This window comes from Nematolebias whitei, chromosome 15 (genome assembly GCF_014905685.2).
Source record: "Nematolebias whitei isolate Nwh7 chromosome 15, NemWhi1, whole genome shotgun sequence".
In the NCBI taxonomy this organism is placed as follows: Eukaryota; Metazoa; Chordata; class Actinopteri; order Cyprinodontiformes; family Rivulidae; genus Nematolebias; species Nematolebias whitei.
The window spans coordinates 33,825,552-33,849,369 of NC_056512.1; the positions used below are offsets into that span (position 1 = coordinate 33,825,552).

At 37.9% G+C, this 23,818-nt stretch overlaps 1 protein-coding gene across 1 annotated transcript in view; it reads right to left on the reverse strand.

Moving 5' to 3' along the window:
• The window catches only part of LOC119421019 (protein tweety homolog 2-like), a 41,401-nt gene extending 21,919 nt beyond the window's left edge, over positions 1-19,482 (reverse strand). Inside the window, exons 1-3 of the mRNA XM_037688407.1 lie at positions 19,354-19,482; positions 16,344-16,513; positions 6,458-6,569 (exon numbers count right to left, since the gene is read on the reverse strand). Of these exons, the coding sequence (XP_037544335.1) occupies positions 6,458-6,569; positions 16,344-16,513; positions 19,354-19,482 (411 nt within the window). The remainder of the gene's footprint in view (positions 1-6,457; positions 6,570-16,343; positions 16,514-19,353) is intronic.
• Between the last annotated feature and the right edge of the window lie 4,336 nt (positions 19,483-23,818).

The following is a 23,818-nucleotide window of genomic DNA, read 5'->3' on the forward strand; positions in this document are numbered from 1 at the left end:
TATATATATATATATATATATATATATATATATATATATATATATAAGGCACTGTTTTTGTATGGCAACCCAGTGACAAGGATGCCTGCAGCGCCAGCACAACGTTAAGACATCACACACGCTGTTGAGTTTAGATTTGTGAAAATTTGCAAATTTGCATTGTTCGAGTGTGGTCATTGCATTAGAGAGAGTAAATGTCATGAATACGTTTGACCTTAAACATAATCCAAGTTGAAGTGTTACATAATTTTCAGCCCCCTTTTAGGTATCTGCATTTAGCAGGCCAAACTGACAAAGATTATGCAGAATAATGTAGTATTTTAATTCCACAGAAGAAAAATCTATGTAGTCTCTGTAAGGAAGTCTAGGGAAAAAAAAAATCGGTATTGGTATCGGTTATCGCCCAGATCAGTTTTAACATATCGGCATATCGGATATCGGCCAAAAATCAATTATCGTGCATCCCTACTTCAACTTATTAACCTATTGTGGATGTAGATCCAATGAACACTTTCTACAAAGTGTGGCTGCTGTGAGCATGTCTGACCATTCACCTGATCACCACCTTTCACACAACTAATTAATCAGCTCATCGAGCTACAGTTTACAGTCCCGGCTACACTCAGCTCATCACCAAATTAATTGTTTATCACTAACTGGAGCCTGAATGTCTCACCATCTCCACTTCACTCTATCTTTCTCGTATTGGGTTTCTTGCCCTGAGCTAATTTCTGTTTTCCCTCTCTGCCTTCCAGGAACCTTAGCTTGTCTGCCACTCGCTCACTTCCTGACATTCTGGTATAATCACTCTGCTCCGTTTGTTACTCACCTGAAATACAGCGTATCCCCTGTTTCACCTGGCCTAATCTCTGTCTGCATTTTGATCATTTCCAGTACCTATACCGAGGAGAACTTTAAAGGTCTGAATAAGAATATAAATTCAGACTGAACTCTTAGTAAAGTTTCACACTGTTCACAATCTGTGTACAAAGTCAAGCTGAAGGAGGGGTGGATGGCTGACTGCACCTCTTTAAACATGCAACCAAAGTTCTGCAAGAACCCAATGAAAATGCTGTGGAATGTTGATTAAAACTGATACTGCATTTGTTTTGATTCATATTCCATTTTTTTTTCTCTCCAAATTTGTGGAAATTGTTAGATTAAGTTAGATGAGGCAAGTATTATGGACTAATTTGATTAACTTTTCAAGTCATACTCTGAGTTAATGATGCTCATAAACTATACACTGTCCAAACCTCTTCAGAGTGTCTCTTTACAAGGAGCACATGCTGTCCCAAATTTTCTTTGCAGCTGTGGAACTATTTCACTATTTTGAGGAAGTTAAAAAGAATAGGCGGACACTTTAAGGGGTTAAATAAAAACTTAAATACATATACAGCACCATACTGGTATCCTATTTTGTAAAACACTAAACATTACAATGAGTAACAATACTGACTCATTTTGAACAGTTGTGGCTTTTGGTTGTCTCATCTACATTAGGTATGTAAAAGAAATGGTCGTGGACTTAACCCCCCCACCCCCGAACATAGGAGGATATGTGGTGGAAGTGGTCTCCAGCTACAAGTACTTGGGTGTGCACCTGAATGACAACCTCAGCTGGAGCAACAACAACAACAGCCTGATCAAGAAAGCTCATTAGAGACTCTAATTCCTCAGGTAGCTGAGGCGAGCTGGTCTGTGAAACTCAGTCCTCACCTCCTTCTACAGGTGTGCAGTGGAGAGCATCCTGTGCTCGAGCATCAATGTGTGGCATGGAGGCTGCACAGCTGCAGAAAGAAAAGATTTGCAGAGAGTGGTGAAGGCTGCACAGAAGTCTGTTGGAGTCAGCCAATCACAGACATCTACACCTCTAGATGCAGGAAAAGGACCACCTGCATCATGAAGGACCCCACTCACCCAGCACACACTTTTTGCACTGCTCCCGAGGAGCATTAAGTGTAGAACCACTAGACTGAGGAACAGCTTCTACCCTGAGGCTGTTAGATTCGTGAATCTCTAACCAGAATAATCACTGTGAAAAATCACATCATGTTGCTGCTGATCTGTTTCATATTGCTGCTGATCTGTTTCATGTGGCTGCTGATCTGTTTCATGTTGCTGTGTTCATTCGTACTCAACTGCTCACACAGACTCATGTTTGTGCTGCTGTTCGGCATATTGATTTTATGCTATCAGTGCTTAGCGTATTTTTAGTTAATATTTTTCTTAGTTCATATTTTAGATTTTATTACAGCTTTTCTTTTACATCTTATTGTTGGATGTAACTGGGACCCTGTGTACACAGTTTCGTTCCACTAAATGTACCACATGTGGTGCAACTCTGACTCTGACACAACTCATCTACTGAATCTTTTCTCATTTACATCAAATGTTTTGAATACATTCAAGAGGTCGAGTGGCAACATATATTCCCACACTGAAAATTCAACCCCCCCCCCCCCAAAAAAAAAATAAAATAAAAGGGCGATTGTATTTGTCCCCTTGATATTACAATTGATACTGCAAAAGGATAACAACCATGAATAAATTTGACTGACTGGTGTCAAAGGTGGTGTCTAAGTAAGATCTCAGAATGTGTGCTAATGCAGAGATGCAGCAACGATACCGGCCTTTCCTCTACTCAAGCAATCCCAACGGGTAGAGTATGTGATTGCCAGGAAACCGCTCTCTCGCTCTATCTTTCTCTCCCCGCCCCTATGCTCATCATCCCTCACAATTCCTGCCACAGCGCCTCAAATCTTATCAAACACCAGTCTGCCAGACTGTGAGAAATGGAATCCATCAGCGAGCTGCTAGGGGTGATCCACATTTCCCTAATCTGGACTGCCCCGACTCCCTTTAAAATGGATTAAAGCTCTCTTTTACAGAAAAGCAGGCCTTAAAGGAGATTCTCCATACTGGACACGCCTGTAAACTGATACTCAGTAGCTCTCCCAACATTTTTGTCCAATCTGTACCGTATGTTGCTGGATTTTCAAATGATTTATTCACTGCAGAAATAAAACAATATATGATTGCAGCACTTTAGACTCAAGAGAGTTTATTTTATGGAAAAAGACATTCAAGAGAATTGATTTATAATGCAGGAAGTGGTCATCATTTTGTTCTAAGGAGCACAAGGCTTTCAATTTCAAAGAGGAAGCACTGTATGTAAAAGAGCAAGCACCCCTGTAAATTGGAAACACGGATTTTGATGTAGTGTGATTGCTATGTTCTCTCACCTATTATTTCCTGGCAGAAGTGAAGGGTCCTTAATATTGCAAGCCGAATGCTGGAAACAAAGCTGAATTATGAAATATGTGTGAACTATCAAAAGCCCCCTTCAGTAGCAAATGGAGAATGGTCTTCATCCAATCTTTTCTTTTATGACTCGCAGCAAACTCGTTCATTTTCAGAATTGTATGATGGGAATAGCCTATGAGACTATCAGTGGAGTCAAACAACCTTTAGAGTCAATCCCACATCTAATTGGAGCATCGAGAACCAGAGATGCTGCTGGAGATTGTTCTGTTAATTCAGTCACACTCCCTTATGGAAACATGATTTTAAAGGGAAGTTCAGATCTTTTTTTTACAAGAGGGGTCCTAAATAAATAGTTTAAGAGTTAATATTTTACCTGTTGCAGATCGATTTTATTCTTATTTTTATAAAATCACTTTGGAAAAACAGTTTGGTTCACCATTTTATCATTATTCCAGCATAAATATTACAACACTTTTACTAGAAGCAGCAGAAATGCTGCTGCCACTATTAGTACTTGCCAATAACTACATAATTCTATGTAACATATTTTTTGGCCTATAAGTCGCAGGGTTGTTGTTTTTTTGTTGTTGCATAATTTACATACCCTGCGACTTATACACCTAAGTGACTTATTTATGTTTTTTCTCCATGAGATATGACCATTTTCATTCATTCTGACATTGAAAATATTGAACACTACCATTTTCAGCCGCTAGATGGCACTCGAGTAGTATGGCATGCCGTTGTGTCATGTAATGGGTAAAAGTGGCTATTAATGCAACAATCGGCTTGCCATATCTTGCCACCTTTGTCCAGCTCCAGGATCATGCCTGGAGAAACCATCAAATAATCTTCATTTCGCTGTGCCGCTCCGGCGAAATGCAGTTAATTTGACTAATGAAGTGGATTTATTAAGTAAAAGTTCAACTGAGACGCACCTTTGCTATAATGTCGAGCAAACAAATAATTATTTTAGGTGCTAATCTTGTTAAATTTTCAAGAAATGCGCAGCGTTCCTCCTTCCTGATTTCTTCCTTCTGCGTGCTCCCAGAGCACCGAGGCAACGAATACTTTGAAATGCACAGCAAGTCCTCCCTCTGTGCACTCCTGCTTTCACGTATCGGCTTTTGAAATGCAGCTGATTTGACCATTAAAGTGCATTTATTAAGTAAAAGTTAAACTGAGACACACCTTTGGTATAATTTCGCGCAAACAAATAATTGTTAATCTTGTTAAATTCTTGTTAAAGTCTTCCTGTGCACGCTCCCGTGGCTGCCATTTGGCAGCCAATTGATTTTTGGCACAACACCGGCTCACATTTCCGGGTTGTCAGCAGTGACACATAATTGATGCAACTTATACGGCAAAGCAACATATTTATGTTTTTTTCACTCTATTTGATATAATTGGACTGATGCGACTTATAAGGCGGTGCGACGTGTACGGTGGAAAATACGGTAAATACATGCATGTTGAAACATTGATCTAAAACTTAAAAATATTGTATGTGAGATTTGAAATGTAAGCTTTTGAGCTTGGAGGTGTTTTAAAGACGGCAGCAATCCATTTTTTTTTTTGTTTGTTTTATCCAGACAGATTAACTGTTAGCTTGTCTGTCGAGTCAGATTTAAAATCAATTTCTTCAAACTCGGGTCCATCAAAAAGCTATTCACAACATGTAAGATAGTGATTGTTTATGAGAACAATGAACAATATCATTTTAAGGTTATCAATCAAAGCGAGCTACTAAATAAAAACAGAAGCAAAATCTGAAGAAGAATTTGATTTTCAATGAATTAAAAAAAAAAACTCTGGAGAAACTACAATTCCCAAGACTAAACACAGAGCAGCAGCTTCAGTTTTATGGCCTGCCATCCAACCCATCTACTCTGTACATGGAGTATGTTGCAGCAAGCTACAATTTTGAACACAAGAAAGCATTTGTATCTGTGGGGAACAATAATCTTCCCATGCAGTCATAGTATCTATCACGCTTTAGGATATAATCAATACCAGGAAATCTTAGAGAAAGGCTGCTGCAAAGATGTGAAACAATCAAAGACGAAACCTCAAACTTAAAAAACACAATAAACTTGCCATTTGTTACATCAAGCTCAAAATGATGTAAATAAAATAACCCCGGAAGAACAAACCCTCCATTGCATTTATACAATGTACTGATTTTACGTTCTTTATATAACTGAGAACAGACAAAACAAATATTTCTAAATTATCTTTAAGATCAATTATGAACTTTGTGAGTAATCTCAATCTTATGTTGTAGCTGCCTTGACTGAATCTGAGAATCATTCAAACATAAATCTGTTTTCCCAGAATAACAGTGACAGAAGTTCAGCATGGACGCTGGTTTGCCCTCACATTTATACAATATGTGCACTTTCGAGCACGTTAAGTGGATATACGATACTGACGTGCACACACACACAGAAACTCACACACATCCAGATAGTGAGGCTGGAAGGAGGAGAGGATTAACATCCATTAATGCACAGCAGATGGGCGTTAATCCTCTTCTTTCTCATTGTGATTATTGCTTCTTGCAAGAATGCATTCTTCCTCTCCTTCCTCTTTCCGATCCCTCCTGCACCTTTTAACCTCCCAAAATAACTTCCCCAAATGCAGGTCAGGAGTTGCACAAAAATAATCTGTATTTACAAATCCGCAGACAGCAGTCACCTAAATTCCCTCCCTGTGACAAAAAGTGGACAAGACCCCCCCACAGTCAGGGGCTGCTGTGAATAAAGGTGGAACTCTGTTATACCAGCGGTAAACCAGTGCTAAAAAAAAAAAATACAGTTAGCCAGTAAGCCATGTGAGGATCAGGCCTTTTCCATTACACAAATCTGAGTCTTTATTATTAATAAAAGAAGCACAATCCAAGCATTCATTCATAGCAAAATTAGTGTTTATATTTTCCACAACACTGACACATTTATTGTCTGGTCCACTCAACATGAATCTTTATCTATTAACACACATTTACAACCCTGTTTTGTTGAAAAAAATAATAATAATTAAAAAAACTACCGGTAATCTAATGTTGTGTAACATTTAATTGAATGCAGAATGCAATAATTGTCATACAACAGTAAGTCCACAGTTTAAATTTAAAAAAGAGCATCTTTCCTTCTAATATCACAAACTGTGGAGGTTGGCGTGCTTTTCTCACCAGATTGTTGACGCTACTCAGTGTGTGATTGGCGTTGTAGAGCGAGTAGGTCAGCTGGTAGACCCCATCGTTGGTCTGGCTGTTCCCATAGAAACCCACTCCTACAGCAGAACTGTCAAGAAAAACAACAATCCAGAAGAAAAACAACAACAACACATTAACAGATTGTTGTGTTTTCTTATATCATTGCTCACAAGGAGTGCACAGGGTTATTAAAGGGCAAACATGTGAAACAACAGTATGAGAATACAGTAATTTCATTTCCGGCGTAAACAAATAGTTGAGTTTGAACTATATATTTTATTTTTTACAACAAATTTCAAAAGAAGGATGCAAAGCTGAAGCAAATGGCCTCCATATTCTTCACATAAGATCTCTCCATCTACTCATAATAACTAGGGATGCACAATATTAGATTTTTGTCCGATATTCCGATATTCTGATATGTTAAAACTTATTTGGCCAATAACCAATACAAATACCTTTTTTTTTCACCTGGACCTACTTGCAGAGACTACATAGCTTTTTTCAAGGATTGAAGGTTCTTTATTGTCGTTCACACCACGTGTGGTACATGAGGTGGAACGAAATTTTGTACACAGGGTCCCAGTTACATCCAACAAAAGTATAAAATGTAAAACCATAATAAGATCTAAGATATGAACTAAGAAAAACATTAACTTCAAATACGTTAAGCACTAGTAATATAAAAACAATACACCGAACATCAGCACGAACATGAGTCTGTGTGAGCAGATGAGTATGAATGAACACAGTAACATGAAACAGATCAGCAGCATCATGATGTGATTTTTCACAGTGATTATTCTGGTTAGAGATTCATGAGTCTAAGAGCCTCAGGGTAGAAGCTGTTCCTCAGTCTAGTGGTTCTACATTTAATGCTCCTCAACCTCCTGCCTGAGGGGAGCGGGGCAAAAAGTGTGTGTGCTGTTGTGCTGTTCTCTGTTGTGGAATTAAAATACCACATTATTCTGCTAGGTCTTTGCCAATTTGGTCTGTAACCAAATGCAGACACCAAAAAGGGGGCTGAAAATTATGTAATACTTCAAGTTGGATTATATTTAATGTAGAATTTATTCATGATATGTACTCTCTCTAACACAATGACAACACTCGAACAGTGCAAATTGTCACAAATCTAAACTCAACAGAGCGCGTGATGTCATAACGTTGTGCTGGCGCTGTAGGCTCTTGTATATATATATATATATATATATATATATATATATATATATATATATAATATTTAAACTTTACCACTAATATCAGCCGATGCCAATAACATGCTGATAATATTGTGCATTCCAAATAATAACAATTGAGAAATTCTGAAATTAAAAGCAACAATTAAGGACTTCAGAATATGTCATCTTTAATGACTCAGAAACACACATGCATTGCTGTGTGTAATTTACTACTTTGCTGTTGCTGTTGTTGTTGTTTTGCATGGATCTCTCACAAAAACATGTAGTAAATCATTGATTTCAGCTCCACTTTTGCTTTCATTTCAGTTAATTTGATGTGCTAAGTGCCAGAGGGCATAACAATCATGCAAACCATGGCAATAAGACAGAAAAAGAAAACAACGAGTTGTTTGCAGTAATAGAAAATGTCATGTTCAACAAGTGTGCATGTATCCTGTGCAGCCATTTGAACATTTCAGGAGATGTTTTTTAATGTGCTGCATAATTTAGGTTGCTAGTCCACCAGGCGTAAACTTGAAGTTTATCCTTCACCTGTTCAGATAGGAAGGGAAAAAAAAAAAAAAAACCTGAATTCAGTTTTATCTTATACTTTTCAAAACATCTATCGTAACTTTCGTTAAAATATGCTCCATTGAAATATTTCATATGAAATCGATGTTCTCTCAGAGAACTGCTTTGGCAAACTTGCTCTGTTTTTGTATTCATATGCTACATTTAGAGTTTAACTATCATTTTTGCCACGTTTACTTTTAGTTGTGTTCTGCCAATTTTAGCATTTAGCTACAGATTTGCTACTTTTATCCTTAAGCCACCCTTTTGCAAAGTGTTGCTTTTAGCTTTATAGATTTTCAAATTTTGTTATTTTAGATTTTCAATACTGGTTTGCAGATTTTTATGTTTTGATTGTTTTGACTTGAATAATTCACTTTTAGCTTCAACTAATTTCAGCAAAGTCATTTAGCACTCAACATTCACAGAGAAAATATCAAATCTCTAGTTGGACTTAAGTTTATGTATTTGCTCTAACAGATGAAATGACTAGTTTTAATAAAAGATTAACTGAATGTGCATTTGACTAGTGTGGAATAATAAAAAAAAACAGCTTCACTTTGTTCTTGTTTTCATTTTTTTGCTTCGAAATTCAAATGACTTTCTATCTTTTATTCTCTTTTGTGTTTGGAGGTCACTCCAGGTGTGATTGGATGTTTAAAGCTCTGCTGTCTTCATTTTTCATAGATATAATAATGAAAAAAAAACCTTGTCCAATTCTTTTTCCCCCCTCTAAATCAGTTCTCTCTGGTTAGGATGAGGAGCACAGCTTATCATGTTTAATCAAATCTCAAAGGGAAAAAAAATCACAGCAGTCCAGAGCAAAAATCCAGCTGCAAGGATGTGATTCTAAAATGACTTAATTCAGTTTTATGAAGAAATCCAACATTCATGCTTGATGTTTTTCAAAGCGTCTGTATTGAAGCTGATCTGTGTTGCCCTTCACAATGAGCTTCTTATTAACCCTCCTGCCAAAATGACACATCAGCAACAATGAAGACCAGCTAATGGTGCAGTAATGAAACAGTAATGAGACAGAACATCACGGGGAGGTTTAGCCTCAATGGAAACATTAGAAACTTTGTGGCTGAGCAAAACACTCCCTGTAGCCTGAAGTTATTAAAAATAGGAGGAAAAAACACCAACATGAGCTTAGAAAAGTGTTCACTTGAGATAAAAATGTCTCCTATTGCCATGACAGTGCTCAAAACAGCAACAAAAAGTTCAATTGAATAAAAGGGGCTTTTTTTTTCTTTTTAAACACTAGCTTTATTTACTAAATTCAATTTAGCACAATCATGATCCTGATCCATTCAGATGGGAGCAGAAGCTCGTAAATCCATTATCTGTTTGAGCCGCAAATCTAATTAACTCTTCTAACTAAAAAAGTCCTCAAAGTGAATGACACACCCCCCCAAATCTTTCTTACAACAACTGAAAGAACAGGGACATATAGTCCCAGGACAGATCAAATGCTCAGCGGTCGCCCTGAGCTGCCCTTTTTCAAACACGTTCCAAAGCTCTCTGTTTCGTCAAGTCCCAGCGGGTTAAAACTGAGAACAGACTCGCTTCCTGATGATCCTGCAACTCAAAACGTCCATTAACTCGAGTGAGCTGTCACGTAAATTGACTAACTTGACCATTTCAAACCACACACACACAAAACTGTTAACAACAAGATCTGTTTGATGTGAAGAAAATGGGGCACGTCTGGTGAACAGAATGCAGATCACAAGAAAGCTCCTAATTTATCTACTTTGAAATGTTCTGCCAATTTATTATCCCAAAAAGAAACCTTTTCAAACTCCACTTTTGAATTGGATTAGAGTGTTTTTGGAAACAAATGCAGGGGATCCTTGCAAGCTTAACATTCAGATTTTCTTTATCTTTATCACAAAATTGTTCAAATGTAATTAGGCTTGGTTAATTAGAGGTCAGTGTACAGCGAATAGTTATATTAATCAGATGACGTTCGGAGCCGTGTTTCATCCAAACATGCAGGGAATGGTGGACTGTTGGTCAAATAACTTTATTTCTTCAAGGTTCTTGCTCGATAATCCAGGTAAAGAATCCAACAATGTTCAGTCAAGTCATCTGGACAGTTTCTTTTTTTTTTTTGGTTGAGAGACGTTTCATCCTTCATCCAAAGGACTTCATCAATCTGAGGAGCCACTAGGGGTTGAACGAGTATATAATTTTAAAACTCGACATTAACATAATAAAACCCGAGTAGAACTCGAGTATTTGATGACGTCATAGATCTCAAGATACAAAAATAAATAAATAAATAAAACCGCAAAAAAGGGTAATTATTTACAAAAAAAAAAAAGACCAACAAAACATTGGGAGCATATATTATGCTCCTACCATTTATCATACTGCAAATAAGTCACAGGAAAAACTAAACTATTAGTTATTATTATTAAACTGCAAACGTGAAGAAACATGACCACCCCGCACCACCGCCAGCTGTGGTGCGCATTAAGTTTAGTTTTAGAGATGAATATGTTTAAAGATTTTTTTAAATAGGTTTAGAGATTAATATTTTTTGCTTTATGTTTGTGAAACAAGGTCAGAGGAAGCTGGTTCTGGTTTGGTGGATTGGACCTGGTGTTACACCATACTCTGTGACCTGCAACAGTGCAACACCGCCCCCTATGGTCATACGGTGGTCACATAATATGACGTCACTACGGATACTCGACGTTACATTTTTAACCTCGATAGATGCCCTAGCAATCAATGTGTAGATTACTCGAGTACTCTAATGCCCTAGGAGCCACAAACAAACTGTTTCCTCACAAGCAGCACACTCCTACAGTGGACCAACTAGTTTTCTGGTGATAAAATGGTTTCTGGGGGCTGCCCTCTCCCTCCGTCAACTCCACCCAGGCAGCCACAGCCAGGGCTTAATTTGAGCAGGATCCTGCTGGAACAAGATCCGGGAACTCTTTCATTTAGACCGGGCGCGTTCCAGCAACTGTTTGCTTGGATCCGGCAACTCAAATATCCGCCCCTAAAAGTCCAAAGTTATCACACTTTTTTTTTTTTGGATTATTTATTAAAAATACAACGGGAGGAGACGTTGCCAGTCTATGGAGTGGATGTTCCAGCCACACTACAAGCACCAGCTCGCGCACATGCTCCTGCCCAGCAGAGATGCGGATCGCATGTCCCGGGGGGATGAGCGTCTTCATCCACCTTCAGATGCGCCCTGCAAACAGTGCACGTTTTACGCACAGGAGCATCTCCAGACAGCTCTACAGTCCGCACGCACAACTGCTGATTTGTCCGAACTCCTGTATACATTTCACATATAATAAATAAAAAAGCTTACAGTAAAAATTAAAAAATAAATTAGTGAAATGTTTGATGTTTTATTCACATTATTCATTCATTCAACCTTTATTTCATTACATCACGCTTCAAAACAACAGCACTAATTTGTCAAAATACCAGCGATTAAAAAGTTGAAAAGACAATTTTATTTTGTAAAATAAATGGATGGATTGTCCTTAGCTAGATAACCGAGAATTGAAGCACCTGAAGGCAGTGGTAATCGAGACTGGAGCAGGAGGAGCAATAACGCACAGGACTGAACTCAGCTGAGAAGAGTTCAGGTCGGACAGTGAAGTGTGTGTGTGAGGGGGGAGGACGCTTGACACAATCGGAGATGCTCTATTCACACACAGGCTTGTTGTTGTTGTTCTCCAAAATAGTAATTTCAATTCAACCTTTATTTATACAAGTTGTTAGTCTCATTCTGCCTGGAGGACTCATTTACAAGAGAGACCCGTTTTTAATCAATTTAATCAAATGTTTACAGATGTTTAACAACCCCTTAAAATAAACCAAAATGCAGGAAATAGCATCTCTTTTATTCCAAACTTTCTGGAGGAGGACCCACCCATGTCGGACTGCTTGCTGTTTGTGTTCCGGCATCAATTGGTTTACAAATTAAGCCCTGGCTAAAGCCAAAGTGGTTCAAAACATCTACAAACGAAGCATTTGTTTGTGGCTCCTCAGACTGATGAAGTCCTTTGGATGAAGGACGAAACGTCTCTCAACAATAAAAAAAAAAAAAGAAAACTGTCCAGATGACCTGACTGAACTTTGTTGAACTTAATTTCTGTTTCGTTAGATAAAGGTAATGACAATGACTCAGCTCTGAAGCAGGAGTCATAATGAACACTGGATGATAATCATATTGTGTGACCACAGCTCGTTTTAAGTTTTATTACGATGAAATCAACTTCACCTTTTGACATGGTCTCTGCTCCCCGAACCCTTTCTCTGTCTGCTCTTACTGGAAATGTTCTCGACCTCGAGGTTTGTTTTTCCACTCTGACGCTCCGATATTCCATCAGCTGTAAGACTTTACGTAGAAAGGTGTGCACCCACTTAATTATGTCTAATAAATTCCATTAGGCGGGAGAGGATTCTAGTCAATTAGAAGATCTCAAGGACATCAGTTAATGAGCTGGATGTTGACGTCATAACAAAGGGGTAAATCCATTTAGAAGGATTCACATAATATAAGTGTCAGAGGAAACTTTACACAGTAAGATGAAGAAAAAAACCTTATGCGACAGCATCATAGCATTACAGCGGAGCTTGTGTCGGGGTAGGTGCTACCTATGAATAAAAGCAGCTAATAAAGTTAAAGTCAAACACTGTCACAAGTTTAATTAAATCCGTGCACAAATTCAGTTATTTTGCCAAAGACTAAGTTGATCTTTTTCATTTGAGGACATTTTTTTTATTACATTGTATACATAAGTGGTCCTGTTGGCGTCATTGTGGCATGATCTTCAGCTCTCACTGGAGCGGTATGCAGCCGAAGGTGAAGAGGCTGAGATGAGAATCAGCACCTCCAAATTTGAGGCTATGGTTCTCAACCTGAAAAGGGTAGATTGCTCTCTTCAGATCGAGGGTGGGGTTCTGCTTCAAGTGGAGGAGTTCAAGTATCTCGGGGATTTGTTCACAAGTGAGGGAAAAATGAATCGTAAGATTGGCAGACAGATTGGTGCAGCATCTGCAGTATTGCGGACTCTGTACCGGTTTGTTGTGGTGAAGAGGGAGCTGAGCTGTAATTCAAAGCTCTCTGTTTACCGGTCAGTCTACATTCCTACCCTCACCTATGGCCACAAACTCTGGGTAGTGACAGAAAGAATGAGATCACAGATACAGGCGGTTGAAATGAGTTTCCTGTGCAGGGTAGCTGGACACTCCCTTAGAGATAGGGTGACAAGTTCAGTTATCCAAGAGAAAATTGGAGTAGAACAACTGCTCCTCCACATCAAAAGGATCCAGTTGAGGTGGTTCGGACATCCGATAAGGATGCCCCGCTGTGCGATTCCCTAGGGAGGTGCTTCGAGCATGTCCGACAGGGAGGATATCCCGAGGAAGACCCAGGATACGCTGGGGAGACTATGTCTCTGGGCTGGCCTGGGAACGTCTTGGGCTCCCTCCAGAAGAGCTGGAAGAGGTGGATGTGGAAAGAGATGGCTGGGCCTCCCTGCTCAAGCTGCTGCCCCCATAACCCAACTTCAGAACAAGCGGAAAATTATGGTTGGATGGATGGCTGGATGGATGTGTGCGTGAGAGTCACCAGCTTTTAGTACCGTAGTTCACTAAACCCGAAAATCCCACGCTGCTTTTTAATATGACACGAAGGGATAGCTGCCATTTGAAAGGTTGGTGGTTTGAGCCACGCTTCCCTAAACAAATTACATTATGTCCTTGGGCAAGACACTGAACCCTTAATTGTCCCCAATACGTGCATAAATGTGTTTGTGTGTGACATGTTGGACAAAGTAACCCACATCACAGAACATGCCTTCTTCTTCAGGCTCTGAGCACAATCATATAGAAGGGAACACTTTTTGTGCATTATCTGACACACCATTCAAAAAAATATCAAGTTGTTTGCATTGTTTAAAAATCATGTCAAGAATTCAACTGGTACAACTAATTTACATCACAGAGATATAGCTATGCTAATAAGTTGATATAAATAAATACATGTCTGATCTGTTTGTCTTGACAGCTACGGGAAGCTCTTAGAGTACTCAAAGGGTTACATTTAGTTTAGAAAAAACACAGAAATCCAGGGCAGCAACAAGTAGCTCTCTTGCCCGGTAGCAAGATGGTCCCTGAATCAAATCCTGGTTGGGTTCTTTCTGAGTGGTACAACAATGACGATATTTGAATGTTTGATTTTATGTGTTTTTTGAAAATCTGATGCTTATTTAACAGAAGACAATGGCTTCCAATTTGTCAGTCATTATTGCTGACTGAATACTTTACCCTGAGAACATTTCCATGCATTTTCAGGTCAATCTTTTTATTTTTACTTATTAAAATAAATACATAAAGGAGTAGCACTTTTTTTTTTTTTAAATACTGTTTTATTTAAAACTCTGAACAGGAAATGCTCCACAGCAGATGATGTATGTTGCCATGGTGATCTAACCTGATTAAAAAAAACAACACATTTTTGTGACGCCTAAAAGCAAGTCATTATTACTGTGTCGTCGTAAGGCTCTCAGGTGATGACAAGCTGATGACTAAGTTTTAAAACAGAGTTGGCTGCTCCAACAAACTAATATCAGTAGATGTGACCGAAGTGAAAAATGTCGAGAGCAACACAAACAAGGTCAGAGGTTTAAACAGCCGAAGACTCGGGGATATAACAAGCAGGTGCATCTGGGGCGAGACAAAAACTTTCACTGCATATGTTGTGTTTCGGCAGCTCTGCTCACTGGGATTTGAAACTGATAATTGTGTGAATGCTTATAAAGCAAAGCAAATTTTTCTTCCATACGTTTTTTGGTGCAATTCTCGTCCCACAGTTTTCAAGCTGTTTCAACAAATCCAATATCAAAACGTTCAGCTAGCTTTTGGTATTGGTGCAACTTTAGCTTTTTGAAATATTTAGCATTTTCTTTAATTGTTTTTCTCAGAAAACGAATTGAGCTCATTTTACATCCTTCAAATATTTAGACCTGTTTACAACCTTGTACTGCTCCTTTGACATTTTGTTCTGATTCAGCTTCATTCAGCTTCCTTGTGCAAATTTCATTTCTTTCAGCTACTTTCAGCAAATTTCAGCTGGTTTTTTAGCTGTTTTGTGCTCCTTTCAGATTATTCCTACTAACCACAACATTTTTGGGCTTCTTCTATCTTCTTTCTGCTAATTTCAGCTTGCTCTGCTCCTTTCAATGTATTTCTGCAAGTTTCAGCTTGTTCTATTATTTCAGCAATTATATAGCTGTTTAATGCTAATTTAAACTTTTTCAGCTAATTCCACAATTTTATTTTGCACTCATTTAAACTTTTTTCAGCCTAATTCAGCACAAATGTGCTTTCTCCACTTCCGTCTTGTAATAATTTAAGCTTCTTTCTGTGTTTTAGCTACTTTTCAGCTGTTTTTGCTCATTTAAGCTTATGTCAGATAATTCCCAATTTTTTTGTGCATTTCTGCTTCTTTCAGCAAACATGTTCTTTCTGCTTTTTTCATCTAATTTAAGCTTGTTCTACATTTTCAGCTACCTTTTTATTGTTTTCAGCTAATTTCAGCTGTTTTCAGAAAATTCAAGTTTTTCTTGGTAATTTCTGCTACTTTCAGCCTAATTAACTTCGTTCTGCTAATCTCTGCTTCTTATGCTCCTTTCAACCTTTTCTGATATTTCAGCTATACTATTTAGCTGTTTTAATGCTAATTTTAGCTTTTTTTTTAGCTAATTCCATATTTTTTCGCTCATTTCAGCTATTTCCTTCTGCTAGTTTAAGCTACTTTTTGCATTTTCAGCTACTTTTCAGCCCTTTTTTCAGCTAATTTTCTATTTTTTGTGTTCATCTCTGCTTATTCCAATCTATTTCAACAAGTATGTGTTCTTTCCATTTTCATCTGCTAATTTAAGCTTGTTCCAACTTTTTAGCTTATTTCAGCATTTTTTTTTCAACAGGTTCTTCTGCGATAAGCATTCACTCTGCATTTTCGCAGAAAATGCAATTTCTCTAGTTATATTTACAAGCAGATCTGTGTAACCACATCTGTAACAGCCTAAGGACAAACACAATGGTAATATTTTATCATTTATGCTCACCATATTACGAGACCTGTAATAACAGCCACCCAGGTGACACAACAGGTATCAGGTCTTTTGGTTTCATCCAGTTTCCTTCTGCAGCAGCACAAACACACCAGGTACACTGCCAGAACCAGCAGGGTCACACCAAGACCCGCAGCACCGGCACATGCAAGAAATATCAGAGACTGAAAGAGAAGAGAGACAAAAAAATTAATAAAATATTATCAGTTTAAGTTATGTTAGGCTGAGTTTTTCCCCCCTCTAAAGAACAATTCAGTACAAATTTAGCAAGTTTATTTACCTTGTGGTGTTTTTTTTTATTTTTAAATTATTAACGGAGCCCACAAACCTTGAGGATGAGCTCCCCAGTCAAAACAACCTGCTTCCATAAAACACAGCTCATGTTTAAAGATGATATTCGGTTTAATGTGGAGCTATTTCATCATTATCAACAACATTATTGCTGATGACAGCTGCTCACAGCGAGAAAAAAGAGCAGAGGGAAGCACGGAGCCTGTTGTGGTTTTATGACCAACAGTTTATAAAGACATTCCTGTCAAGTGCCACAGACTGGACTGTGGCTCACAGGAAGGCAGAAATTATCCAAGGCCGAGTGTAAGGTGGTGGGGGGTGGGCGTCATGTGATACAAAGACTTTCGCTCAGTCTTGTGATTTCTGAGTGTACAAAATATTTAAAGCCTGAAGTATGGACTCAGAAGCACAAGAGGAAAATATTAATAGCATATAGTTTTGGACACCGTGTGCATGAAAAAACATAATTTTTCATATGATTCTGTGATTTTGAACTTGCTGGATGAGTTTAAAAAAGATTGCACTTTGCAAAATTTTGCACTCCGTTTTTACAGCCGACAAGTTCATATATTTATCTTTTTTGAATTTATCAACAATATGAGTATTAAGTTTACACATACTGCTTTGTGTATTTTGATAGGCGTTCATTTTTTACGTTAAAGCTTTATTACTTAGTTTTATTTGCCTTGAACAACTAAGTTTGTTACTATTTAGAAAGAAAAATGAATAGAAATCCAATTTGAAGGGAAAATGGTGCAAAAGAATCGTAAAAGAGGGATGAATAATTATGTTTAAGGAAGCACCAAGCATGACGTTGATGTGTCGGCAGCTGGGCTGACTTTAACTTTACTCTCGTCAAGGTCAGACTTTTAATCTAATCATTTGTTAATTGTGTCGTGGAGCCACCGATGACTCCGGACAAACTCCGTGCAGAGTTCAGGATGGGTTCAAGTCCAAGCAACTGGGTTCAGGCTCCTCACAACAACAACGTTGCTCCACTTGCTCCTCTAATTTTCCACTCAATTGTTTAGTAATTACACATGTTGGCACTTCAGTGCCCACTGTTTGCAATAACAAGGGGACAGATGCATGACTAGGAGGAGGAAAGACACAGAGCAACTTTTACTGTCATTAACCAGAATGTCTGGAGCTTTTGTCTTTGCAACAGGATGGTTACGTTTTCAAATTAAAAAAAAAAAAAATCAGTTGCTTTAAGGATTTCATCTGTAAGTGTTCTTCATTTTCCACTTTCCACAAGCTGAGGATCAGTTATCTGCTGGTTTGGAAGATGTCAGATTCTGAAATGTGCTGCATCTGTGACTAAGCTGGTGTAGCCATGCTGAAAATCAATGAAGGACACTGATATGAAGAAAGAAACACAGCGAGGGTTCAAAACAAAGAGAAGTTTATAAAAGAAAGTTGAAGTTGAGGGAGTCTGTCTATTTTTCCCAAGTTAAGAGTTAAAAAAAAATCCATCTCATATAACATCAGAACTGTTACACATATAGTTTACAACGAATTCTGCCCAAAGTACTTTATGAGGGCGCCATTAATGCCATGTCTGGCACTCACAATAAACCGACTCATTTCAGTTGTAAACTTAGCATTTATGTGTGTAATTTGCACAATAATGTAAACATATAAATAGCAAATGGAAAACTATGGAAACAACTGAGCATAAACTTTATGTTGGCTGCCATAACAGTTACATTTTGTTCATAATGACTCTGCTGCTGCCCACTCAGTCCCATTTCCTGCTTTTACATCATTATAAACTGTAGGGAATTGGTGATTTAGCTGAGATTTTACTTTTCTCCATTTTAAGACGCATCTAAGTGTTTGTTTTAACATTTTACAGCTCGATGGAACATGCGCTGCAAATAAACCATTACAGATATTTGTTTCCAGTGTGGCGTATGCTGTTTGTGGAAATCAGTTTGTTTGGGGTCTCCTTAGATTGAAGAAGTCCTTTGGATGAAGGGCGAAATGTCTCAGTTTAAAAAAAAGAAAGGGTCCAGATAACCTGACTGAACATTGTTGTATTTTTACCTGGATTATTGAGCATGAACTTTGGCATTACAAACCGAGTTTATTTTTTAATATATGGCATCAAACCAAACTCGACAATTTTAATTGTACACATGTCGCTCACTTGTGTATTGAAACTGAAGCCCAGTAAGTGGCAACAATCATACTAGCTTGTCCTACCGAGAATAAAATCTTAAAAATACAGTGAATATGTTTGAGATAAAGAAAGATGTGTACTTTTATTACTGGGATAAATAAAATATAAACACCTGAAATCCATATCCAGGCTGCAGAATTATGAAACATTTAGGATGTTGTTCATGGGACATTTACATTCAAGTCAAAATATTTTATATTTTTATTTTTACTGAATGAATGGTGTACATAGATGGGTACACACTCACCTGGTCCCTCTGAAAGCCAACATGAATAATACAGGTCATGTGGCATCATGTGGAAACTACAGATCAGTATGGACTTCTACTTCCTGATATTTGGACCATAATTCTGAGAGCTACACAGAAAACCAAGTGGGGTAAAAAAGAAAAGGAGTCCTCATTTATTTCTCAACCCAAACTACTTTTATTTGAAGAATATAGACGCTTCTTAAATGTACTGCTTCATATAAAAACTGGCGCTCAACAAACAAATCCGTGCGCTTTTACGCACAGGTGGAGTTACCAACCTGCTGGTAGCTCGCCTCCTCCGGCCTGAAGGTGTTGTCGACCGACTGGAACAGAAAATTGAAGTGTGGAAAGTTGTGTAGCCAGTATGTCCACCACGGAGCGACGTAATCAAGCCTGGCAGAAGCCATTACTGCTGGAAGAGTCAATCCAACAAACACAAGTTGGAGACTTTGACACAGTTTGTTTGTTTTCCCGCAGGAAAAGTAAAAAAAAAAAAAAAAAGGTTTCCACACAGTATCAAAGTGGAGACTCTTCTATGGATGCACCTTTAAAATAAGGATGGAAATCACGGGTTTCTGCTCCGGGCCACATCATGGTTGGGCGCTCGTGAATGTAAACAGATCGTCTGGATACGAACCTGCCTCCCTCACAGCAGAAGGCGTGACGGCTCCAGACAAGAGGGCACAACATCAATCCCCCTCTTTCACTTGTAGAAAACCAATCATCACACAGGATAGTTAAAACCCTCCACAGCCAGGATCAAATAAAATAAAAAATAAAATACAAAGGAATTTAAAAAATATCTAGAAATAGATATAAAACAGCTGCTGCGTTTTATTCCCCTTCATCCTGAGAGTTTAATCAGCACCAATAAATCACAGAAAGGAAGAAGGAGCTCTGCTTCAGCTGGCTCCAACTTTATCTGCTTAGCATTCAGCATGTTCTTATTATTCAGCATTTTTTATGACTTGTGCTGTTAATGTCTGACCTCTTGTGGACACTGAGGTCAGTGCGCTAATGAGAATTTAGTCTCAGCTTTAATTCACTGTGGGGGACAGACTGTATGTATCATTCTTCTTTTAGGAGCTACATCTGTATCCAAACATTCAGTCTGATGGTGAAAGGGGTTTTATTTCAGAATGTGGTTATAAAATCTTTTTTGAGATGACTGTTAATTCGGTAAATACATATGGTAATGCAGTAAAACTTTCCAATTTCTTGTCATTTTAACAACTTCAGGATCAGAGAGCAGGTTTAGCATGACAAAAAAAAAAATCCATTAATGTTAGATATGTGAACCTTTACAGATGCTGGATGGTAGCACTTTGATAAGAATAATAAAAGAAAATAAAGTCGGCGTAGCAGCCAGCATGAGTGGCATTAGTATCCACTGCTTCCATTTCTGTCCTTAGAAAAAAACTGCAGATGAAAAAAATGAGTTCAGGATTTGAGTCTCGAAGTGTTTCTGAACAGGTTGGATCATTATTGAACTGCAAACTGAGCTGGAAGCAACATTTTCACATGTCTTAAATTTCAGTGAGGGTTAAAATCAAGATTTTTATTTATTTTTTTAATGAAAAATTACAGATGTAGCACTCTTTTAATGAATGCATATCACCCGGCAGCTTTTATGCAAGAGTTATAAACAAAGCTCATCAAAACTATCTAAACTAAAACTGATGTGTTTATGCTAATTAAATCATATTGTTCATTTTTATGAAAGATTGGCCAACCAATAAAAAACTCCAACGTGTTAACAGAAAGCAGCCGCTGGCATGTGAAAAATAAAGATAGACAATATGTCAAAGAAATTCAGCTCAGAGGATCAGTTGTTTTATTTAAATGGAACACGGGACGGCTTGCTGTCTGAATCTTGGGAATTCTGTTTTTTAATGATCTGCTGGCGTTGATGCCCCTCCATGGCCAGAATACCTCAAGAGTGTGCGCTTCGAGGCCGAATAGCAGGTGACACTTGAAATTCACTGTATAAATATGAATTTTCTGACTGTGCTCTGCATGTCCGAGCAGCTGAATTTAAGTCTCAGCTGATTCCCATGCCGTTCACTGTGTTTGCACCAAGAGAGGGGATCAATGTCAAATACAGAATGAAATGAAGAAAAGCACTTCTGCCTTTTGCTTCTTTTTGACCAAGTACAGCATATATGTAACCTCGCTGTCCCTGTTGCTGGAGTCTCGTTAAATAAAACACCCAGATTACAGCAAGTAAAAACTCCTTCTGCAGCCAAGAACGTGGCAAGGCGAGAAATGTCGGCAAAATTTCCTCATTTGTTCAGAGTTATTCCAACTTACGCCCAATTAAATTGAACCAAAAATAACGCAGCCTTGTTTTTAAAGGAACGTGTTGCTGTGAACAATATATAAAAACAGCCTGTAAAGAAGTGTGAATAATTTAAACACTGTTAGCTTCAACTAAAACAGAGAAATGTGCATGTTTTAGGAAAAAAAATATCAGCTCGCTTTTAGTTCAGTGACAATAAATGCTTGAATAGAGAAATGGGGAATAAAGTATACTAATCCAAAACTGGAAAAAAAAACAAAAAAAAACTCTGCAGATGAATATAATTAGATTTATAAGGCGATGGTGCCGTCTCATATTTAGGTATCTAAAAGGCTGTTTGAGTGAGGTGGAGTGTTTGAGAAGTAAAATATAAGGTCAGATTTATCATTCAGTTTTGTAGAGTTGTTGTAACTGGATTGACTCCAAACGTTAATCAGTTAAAGATTTACATCTAAGAATGTCTCATTAAAATCTGTTTATTTGTTGAAAGACAAACACTCGAGAATAATGATAAAAGTTTGAGCAAATATTTTATACAATTGATATTACACCAAATTTGAGCTCCAAATATGTAAAATTAACTAAAAAAAATGTTTTTTTGTGTGTGTTTTCCAAAGCCATTCCACTGTGGCAGCTATCTTAAACTGGGTTGAATCCAGTGACGTGCAGTGATGTTTGTGACAGGTGAGGCACTGACTAGTCTGGAATCGGATGCTCACCTACAGTATATGACCACAAAATAGAAGCTTATATTCGATTTAGCCTTTTATTTTTCTTTTAAAAAGGCATCTAATTATGCTTATCAAGTTTAGAACAATCCTTTAGTTTTCAGATTTGAGCTTTTCAAAAAAGTTCAAGACAAAAACAAATGGACTTTATTTGTAACAGAAGAGACGTTTCGCTTCTCATACGAGAAGCTCTCTCAATTCAAAGAACAGTGCGTGTGAGGTTCGAGTTATAAAGCTGAGGTAAAATACATACATACATATGCAGATTGACCTATCACACCTCACAGAAAGGGTTTGTTAAGGTCTTTGTCAGATATGATCTTCCATTTTGTCTAAACAAATTAAAACAAGTGTACCATTATAGATTTTCTACACCCCGCCCCTCTGTGTAACAGAACGCACAGTGACTGCACCTGTTTCATTGTCCCTATGAGGCAACACTGCCCCCTATTGGTGAGGCACAGTACTTTATGCCTCACCTTATGTATTTTCACCATGCATTTATGACCTATTAGAAAAAAAGAAATGTGTCACACAGATTCATTCAATATATTAGACAGACTATAGAACATCAACATGTGCAGCACATGTGTAATCAAACATGTATATTGGCGATATAAAGAGAGACAGCAATGGGCATGCTCCAACCACCTACTTCATATATTGTATATGACACAGCGCCCCTAGAGGTGAAGCACAGTACTACACTGCCTCACCCAACACATTTCTTCCATTTGTTTGAACAGGTAATGTGTAAATTCCTCGATTTTGACCATTGAAGTGTTGAAATAATTCAGAAAACAGTTTTCTAGAACAGTATTGTAGAACAGTCAAGTGGTCAAATGTATTTTCTCTTATCATTGTTAGTATGTTACTTGTCATGATGACAGGTGAGGCACTGCCTCACCTGCCTCCCCTGACTGCACGTCACTCGTTGAATCCAAAAGTTGCAGTTATGGAGTATAGTTTTTATTATTTTCTAAATAATTTTACACATGTTTAGTTGTTCATGAGATATTCAGCCAACAGTCAGGCAGAGCTGACTCCAATAACTAATGGTAAAACTTTAAACAAAAGTCATGTTCAGTCTACGTACGCGAGATTCCGTTGTACTATAATATTCTACATTTTATTTTATTTAAATGTTTGAAAACGTTAAAAAAATGGGACTTGTTTGGGATGTTGCTACATGGAGTTTGGTTCATTTTGAACATTTACTGTAAAACAGTTAAATGAGACTATAAAGCACATGTTGGGTCGAAGAAAAAAAATGTTAATAGCAAAAATGGTCACGTAGCAGATCTAAAATGAGAGAAGCTGCACCATTAGGTGGCAGCCCAACACTTTTCAGCAGGTCTGTGAACCTCGTGTTTCTGTTCTCCATGAAGAAAGCCATCATTAGACGGAGATCCTCTCTACATGATGTTGGCAATAGACTTCTAATAATAGCCCAGCAGAGATTCCACTTTAATGAACTGCAGTTTATAGATCACATCCATTGCTTTCTTGGGTCTTTCATCAGAATCTCATGGGACCAGCAATTTGGGGCATGATGTTAAAGGAGAAACATATCAAAGGGCACTTTGAAGTCACGTAACTGCACCATAAGGGCAGAAACCTAAAGGGATAAAGTTGCACAGTGAAAGACAACTCTCAAGGTCAATGGTAGTGGAATAACAACATTGTATTGTTGCTGAATTTTAACCAGATACTCCT